Genomic DNA, 8295 nt, shown 5'->3' with positions numbered 1-8295 from the left:
CACAAGAGAACTAGTATACACATATTATATATCCTCTTGCAATCGACAAAGGAACAATAAATACAGCAGTTGTAGGTTCTCTATCTCATCTGTGACTAAACAGTTGTTATTTTAAGAGGAGTTGGGAACTTGGAAGCAAGAAAAACAAATTCCACCAATAACATAGAGAAAATGAAGTTTGAATGCAACTTAAAAGACAAATTTCACCAACAGCTTATATACAAATATACAAACAATTCCATAACACCGTACATTGTTTATGTTTACTTATAATAATGAAATCACAAACGCGCTCTCGACATTATTAACTAATGTAGACATTTATAAACAACCACAAACCAATGCCACATTGGGAGATTAGATATACAGATGAATATCCTGGCTTTATTAATCTGCATGTTTAAACGCGCGAAGGACACACATAACGTATAACAACACAGATAAGTTCCTACGTAATTTTTTGGAGATAGAAGAGATGATGAATCAATCAGTGGACTGAATGTTTATCTCCATAAGTTTTTCAAATATCATCATAGCAGAAGAAGGCAAGCCGATGAATACATTTATACCTTTTCGATCGTCTCCATAGGGTAGGAATAAATCGAGATCCGAAAAAGGAACTGGTCCAGGTGAAACTGGTACTCCACACCCGAAATCAGTAGTGTGAAAAGATAGCTTAGACCAAGTACTTACCAAGAATGTGGCAGATAGAGAAGCTCTAGTTCTTGTTTCTTCATAGCAATCTATTGAGGATCTTATGCAACTATCTGTAACTGACTTAATCGAGTTTCGAATGAGTTGAACTGTATATGACATCAGGTTCCCTAGCAACTCACTTAATGAGCACAGAGTACTCATGAACATTGCACCATTGCCAAAATACCCTTTAGGTAATGGAGGATAAAATCTATCCCTACCATCAACAGCAAAGTATAGCTTTGTTATTTGATCTGGATGGAGTTTTAACGCTCGACTTCTAGCTCTCCAAATAAAAGCAGTCAGTGCTTCGAAAGTAGAACATGTTTGAAGAACCCCATCTTCCATTGCTTTTGTTTTGAGTTGTTTTAGCTTCATTGAGTCGAAAGCAAAAGACTTGAAGACGAGATCTTCTTCATGGACAAGATTAGTAGTGTTTTTCGATATGTCTTCAATCTCTGTGTACTCGTTATGAGTGAACTCTACCTTAGTTGGCTTTCTTGCTTTGAGTAAAGTTCTGTCTAAGAACGGGGGTATGGTTAACGGCAAGCCTCTTGCAAGCTCACCCCATGAGTTCAAAAACTCCACGAGAGAAAGTCCATCAACAATACAGTGGTTCACACTTACGCCCAGTATAAATCCTCCGCACTTGAATCTGGTTACCTGCATCCAAACACATATTGATCATGATTAATCACAAGACTAGATAACTGCATCCGTTTTTATTACACGTACACGTCAAATAGATTTTCTCATAATGCACATAGTATTAAGTTCGGAGCATATATATATGGATATTACCTGAACCGCGAGTGGTGGAACTTCGAGTAAATATTTTGCATCACTACTCCTGTCATAAACAAGCTTAGGAAGAGTTTTAGGATTATAAGATTCAAAATCTCCAATCTCATCCATACAACAATCAACCTCAGCTTCAACAAAAACAGCACCTTCGCCAGTGCAATTGATTGCCAGCTTCCCATCTTCAGTAATTATTAAACGACCAGCAAATGGATAATAGTAAACAAGGATATTCGCCAAGGAATCCTTGATGCTTTCAACAAATGAAGGTGCCGCTGACTTATAGTAGTACACAGTCGAGAATGTCACCGGAACAATCAGGTCGAGATTACTGAGGAAATAGTGGCCATTTGGGGTTTCTTTTGCAGGAGTAACTAAAGTTGGTTGCTTTACGATCTTCAAGTTGTTAAGAAGATGGTTAGATGAATAGCTCCCCATTACAAAAATAAGCTCTCTTACCCGATGGAGCGGTTAATGTTTTGGTTTAACTCCAACTACAGAAAAGCTATAATATATATAGGGAGAGTGGCTCTTAGAGAAGGCGCCTACGATTAGCCAAATGTTGTAACGTTACAGCATCTCTAATAGTTAAATAAAATTTTGTTTTTTGTGTCAAATAAGATTCCAGAACTACATGTGCCAGACGTCTTTGGTATCATTCTTGTCCAGCAGTTTAACTACCTACCACCATCAATTTGGGGAAAAATTATAGAAACTAGACTGCAAAATATGAGGAGTCATAAAAGTAGTTACAACTTGCAAGTATTTTTCTTGAGTCTTGATCACTAAGAGAATAAATATAATTTTCTCAAAGATGGCCGAGGAGATGAACACTTTCAGTAAACTCTAAGGGCATCATATTTATATATTACAAATAGTGGGCATCAGCAAATATGGCTAATAAAAGCCGCCTAGTAGCAGATTCCATACTACAGGCGACCGGGTTGACCGTTGATCCTGACAGCAAGTCAGGACGGACTCAGGATTTTCTTAGGGTACTTGGGTGTCATTGATTTTCAAGGCGACAATTTTTTTAGACCGAAATGCATAATTAGTGAACAACTATGATTTGCCTACAAAAATACTAGGTAGATAGATAAACTGAAATTACAATGAACAAACTTAATAGCAAAAAGTCATTAGAGAAAAATTGCAAATTATAGATACCTTGAATTTCTGGTTGAGCATCTCTGCAATCTTTTTCACAAGCTTTAAACTGATTACTGATGTCGTCCAAATCAAATCAACTAAGATAGAGGTTTAGATATTGATATATTCAAAAGCTAAGGCGCAGTAAGTTCTCTTCTATGTTGGAGTTTTCGTCAGTTCGACTGGTGGCTGGTGGCGGCGTGTAAATATTTGACAAGCTAAGGATTACGTTTATCTTTCACACGTCTAAGTTTTTGACTTTGACAACTTCTATATGGGCTATTATTTATCTCGTGCTGGTTGCATTCAAAAAATCAGACAAATTAGTATACACTAAAAAAAAAAATCTATCAAATCTAGGGACGGGCTAGAGCCACAGTTAGTCCTCACTAAGTCCGTCCCTGCAGCAAGTAAACGCATTCACGAGTACAAGATGTCAAGATCACAGCTGATGAACAGTCAGGGTGCAGTTTCTAGATACAAGAAGCTAAAGCGAAGCTGCTACCCATCCCCGGTTTTTTACGCCACAACTTTACACCCTACGTGTCACCCTTATCAATCGTAGATTTCATCCCCACCCTACCCTACCTGGGAAAAACATGGAATCCGCTTTAAAAGTGGGCCAATTAGATGTTGACACACAGAGATGTAAAATTTTTGGGTATAAATGTGGGGGATTTTTAGCATTTTCGAAGCTAAAGGTATGTATGAAGATCTTATGACGTAGACATCATGCATGCATGGTTACTCGGAAATGACATTCCTATCAAGTGTTCCTTCTGCATTTAGAGCATCTCCAATGTTAAGAGTGGAAGTCATCCTATATGGGGGTCTTATTAATATCTTTTTATTGGGAGTGATTCCTATGTGGCTAAAACAAATGAAAATTTGACATTTTACCTCAACTTTCATCTCTAGTGCTAAAGTCTGCTTACCTAAAATTAGGGCTGGCCATGGTTCGGTTTGGTTTGGTTTTCTGCCAAACCCAAGGACCAAACCAATATCAATTTTTGGAAACCAAAACCCAAACCAGACCATGTTCGGTTTAGAATATTAGAAACCAGAACCGTCCCACCGATTTTTTTGGTTTTTCTGGGATTTTTGGTTTCTTTTAATAAACTTTCATTTTTAACTCGTAAATCAAATTTGTAAAGCAAATCATAAAAATTAGATATATTTTGAGCTATAATTTCTTTATTTATGGGTATACTAATTATAATCATATATATTATACATATATAATCCAATATTATATACATTTTTAATAATATTTTCTTTATTTATGGATATACTCATTGAAGTGTAAATATATTATACTATGATGGAAAGTTCGGTACACATTATTATGGTTTTTGTCGGTTTTTTTTTGTTCTAACTCTCGGTTTTTCTTTAATTTGGCTTTTTTGGATTTTTGGTTCTTTTGTGACATCAAACCAAAACCACCTATTTTTGGGTTTCTTGGTTTTTGAATTTTTCGGTCTCTGATTTTCTGGTATTTTTTATCGGTTTGGACCAGTTCGGTCCGGGTAGAAAACCGAACCATGGGCATCCCAACCTAAAATCAATTTTGGAAAAGGGTTAAAATTATGGGGGAAAACATCTTTGAAGTTATCCCCCAATAACAATATTTTCTAATTAAAAGAAATTAATTTTGGAGAAAAATATTGATGATATGTCAATAGACCCAGGGTCATGAAGAAGGTGAAGATATGACTTTCTCCTTTACCCCTTTTTATGAGATGACATCCTTGTCATGATTTTCATTAACCTTGACCTTAGCATTGGAGATTAGTTTTTGGTTAAGAAAGTGTTAAATCCTATGTGTCATGTCTTTTTAAGACCTTCACCCCTAGTATTGGAGATGCTCTTATAGCACTAGATCATACTCCCTCTGTCCTAGTTTACTTGCCAAAATTGGTTTTTGCACACAGATTAATGTTGTAATATTTCGATTGCGGTAAATAAGAGTTCGATGCTCGGACTTGAAAGATTTAAAAATATATGTACAAAAATTATCACAGGATCAAAAGACACTAGGACTCAGGATTCCACCATAATCATTCATATAATTAATATATTTATTTCCAAAACAATTATAGCTCACATAAAAATAGGGACTCTAATTCTTGCCAAGGTAGATTTTTAGAAGATTAACTGTAAATCGAAAGCATGGCATATCAAAAGTACTAATACCAAGCATAAACCATCAAAAGAAATGACAATCAATTAAGAAAAATCATAAAACATTTAATAAAAATGCAAGAAGTCATAAAAGAATTAAATATAATTTTTATATGTGTAAAATATGGCTTCCTCCATCATCCCATTATTGGGGTTTAGCTATTCATATCAATCACACACTCAAAATATTAATTCAAAGTTCAAAGTGTGATTAAAAGAGTCAAAAGTTATAAAATAGTGGTTCTGAGACTCACAAAACACATCCAAAAAGAAACGATAGAACAGAACTGCAACAAAGGAGCGACACTTATCTTCTGTAGCTGGCACTGTTGAAGAACAACGCTTCAGAAGCGTCTGTTCTTCATCTTCTTCCTCCTCCTCGAGCAGCAGCAGAGAACTTTTCTTCTGCTCCTGTTCTTCGTCTCTCCCAGCCTCTGCTCCGATTCTCTCGACCCCAAAACTCTTGATAAACCTTCTCTAACTTCTCTCCACCTCTTATATACTTCACAGCTCAAAGAAATCCCGATAGAATCTCTTTTTTTCTTCTCTGCCAGTTACGGGTTTCTATCTTCTTCTCTCTTCTGTACGCGTCTGTTAGCTATCCCATTGCCACAAAACTCTCTCGTGACTTGAACAAAACTAGATACATGTATATTCAGCGTGAAAGTCTCCTAAAAATTTCTCACAAAATATTTGAACGTGAACAACAACATACGTGTCCTGTTTGGACTTTGATTGCTTCTCCCGGTCATTCCAGCCACTTCTGGCCCTTAAAATCACCCCTGTTAGCTTCCTATAAGTCCATAGAGTAAGCCCAAACATTTCCAGCCCTTTAATCGCACTATAGCTCCTTCAAAAATTCCGATCAAAAACTGCCAGTTAACAAACTCACTTTCCCGCCAAAACTTCATTTGAAATGTGAAGAAGAGATGCCCCCTATCCATCTCCGGTTTCCCTTTAGCAGATGCATGGAAATGGGTCACCCCTTAGTAATTAGGTTACCCCTTATCCAAAATCGAGGGTCCGTATAGTGAGTTTTCTGGGACATTTTCCGCACTTTTTCGGGGTTCCTCCGGGGTATTTCTGAGGTGCTTCCGGTACTCTATCAATGGAGGTCCAAACGCCGCATTTTCAGCCAATTTCTCCGCAAAACCTTATTCTTCTAAAAACACCTACAAATAAATAAAATAACCAAATAAGTATAGAATCGAGCACTAACACTATATACAATTGAGATATATTAGACACATAAATACGTCTATCAAATATCCCCAAACTTATTATTTGCTAGTACCGAGCAAATCAAAACTACAAAATAAAATCCTAACTCATTGTCGCAGGCATCCACGATTGCATTTAGCGTATGAAATAATCCTTTAAACCCCTAGGTGGCCCTAGTGGCCGAGTTATAGTCTCGGGAGGGCTTACAAGAGATATACCCACAAAACCTGTACTCCAGACCTTAGCTATCTACGCAGAACCTTGGAAGGCACTAAAGAATCTCCTTGGCTGGCATACTTATTGACTACAGGAAGAAGTACCCTGATGCGAAATTCCAATTGCTGTACACGAGTTTGCACTCAAGCATACTAAAATTCATATAAAGTGACAGAGCTCTACTCAGATAGTTGCACTATGGACATCATATTCGGAGTCAAAACTAATCACATGGATAGATCAAGAAGATGGATATAGAAAAACATATATGGTTTTGATGTTTACTAAGTGAACGGCGTTTCCCATATCTGTCTGAAGGCCTCCACCAAAATGAAACTATCCTAATGGATTGAGATACTAGTCTGACTAATATCAACACACTGGCATATACAAGGGTACCAGTGGTCGATAACCTAACTCTAGGTCAACACAACTGGCATATACAAGGGTACCAGTGGCCGACTTTATTGAATTTATTCCTTTTGGTCAAATGGTCTGGTCCCAATATTTTCTCTCCTTTTTTTTCAACTTTTTGGTAATTACCATTTATTTTTTTTCATCTCTTTTCTCTTTTTCTTTTTTTTTTCAACTTTTTTCAACTTTTTTTTTTCATGGTATCTCAATCACTCTAATTCACCCTAGCATTGGTAACAACTTGAATCGTGGGCTCCACCTATCACTTAGAGAAACATAGTTTAAAAACAAAATAAAATAAAAATAGAAGTGAAAAGGACTCAACGAGATATGGTGAAACTATCATGTTATTTCTAACACCTGAGCTCTGTGCTTTTATGAATAGACTCTTCTAGATGTTGCCATCTAATCAGATTGGTTCCTCAACTCCTACAACCAAAATGCTTCCATCCACTTAGATTGGTTAGTGCAATCCTAAATAGGCATAAATTTCTAAGCTCTGGAGTTTATTTATTGCAACTAAAAAGTTTCTCCCATACCCCCAAACTTAAATCTAACATTGTCCTCAATGTTCTAAAGATGAAATTAAAAGCATGAACAAGGAGAAACTGTTACCATTTGAAGCAAAAGAGATAAGGAAAGATATTACCGTGTCACATGAATATTGGGTTACCTCCCAAGAAGTGCTAAGTTTAAAGTCTTCAGCCAGACTAAGAAAAGGTTTAGTCAAATCGAACTGTATAACAGTAGCCGGAATAACTGTGGGTCTTTAAAACCAAAAAGAGCTGACAAAAGGAAACTACAGTGAACCAAGAAAATGTACAAGACTAGCATGACCTTACCTAGTTTCTGGATAACTATCACTAATTGCGGTTCAGGTTCAGGTTCTATGAAGGGGTCTAAATAGACTATGTTCCTCAGATACATTTCCTCATAGGTAGGATCCAAATTATTAGGTCCTAGAGTTTGGGAAAACTCAGATAAGAACCTGGAATCACAAAATAACCTAAATAATTTAGGATCCTCTAAGTCAATTAGGTATGACTTACATAGTTGACCACAGTCAGAGTAGTGGTCATTCTGAATCAAATGTGTTGATTCTAATTTCCTAAAGTACTTAGGATTAGTCTCAGAACTTAATAAGTGACACATTTGAAATCTATACGTTACCACAATTGGAAGGAAACTATTTGGTGGGAAAACAAAGTCAATCTGGGTATCATAGCCTGGGCAAACCACATCAACCAGAGGATGGGTTTCTAATAACTGAACTTCGTTATGGACATCACTAGGTTCAGGAAAACGTGTATGAAGATAATCTTGTAAAATGGTTGAGGCAAATATGTCAAGACCCAAGTGAGGGACCTTTCTAAGAGTTAAATCACATGGAGAATGATAATCACCCCCAAACTTGGATTTTTGGGTGTCTCTAGATAGACTAGCTACAATTTCCCTAATTTCTAGATCATGAGAATCATGAAAATGGTCAATTGATTCTTCTAGGTTATACTCAGGTGATGCCTCCTCACACATGTTTAAATGCTCTACGAGTTCATCTTCTTCGTCTAAGACTATTGTTTCTAAATCGCTAGACTTTACAATATTTTTCTCAGAATA

At 36.5% G+C, this 8295-nt stretch overlaps 1 protein-coding gene across 2 annotated transcripts; it reads right to left on the bottom strand.

Moving 5' to 3' along the window:
- Positions 1-203: 203 nt before the first annotated feature.
- On the bottom strand, positions 204-2790 carry LOC113278232 (omega-hydroxypalmitate O-feruloyl transferase-like). Of its 2 annotated transcripts, XM_026527129.1 has the most exons (3): positions 2665-2790; positions 1498-1893; positions 204-1359 (listed from the first exon to the last, which is right to left on the bottom strand). In XM_026527129.1, exons 1-3 carry the CDS (start codon positions 2683-2685, stop codon positions 484-486), a joined length of 1293 nt encoding a protein of 430 aa, XP_026382914.1. In that variant the 5' UTR covers positions 2686-2790; the 3' UTR covers positions 204-483. The 2 variants fall into 2 exon arrangements, with proteins under 2 accessions (XP_026382914.1, XP_026382913.1); XM_026527128.1 differs by lacking the exon at positions 2665-2790 and having other exon boundaries at positions 1498-2009.
- Positions 2791-8295: the final 5505 nt, after the last annotated feature.

Source organism: Papaver somniferum, chromosome 5 (genome assembly GCF_003573695.1).
Source record: "Papaver somniferum cultivar HN1 chromosome 5, ASM357369v1, whole genome shotgun sequence".
In the NCBI taxonomy this organism is placed as follows: Eukaryota; Viridiplantae; Streptophyta; class Magnoliopsida; order Ranunculales; family Papaveraceae; genus Papaver; species Papaver somniferum.
This window is presented reverse-complemented; position numbering and strand designations above follow the sequence as displayed.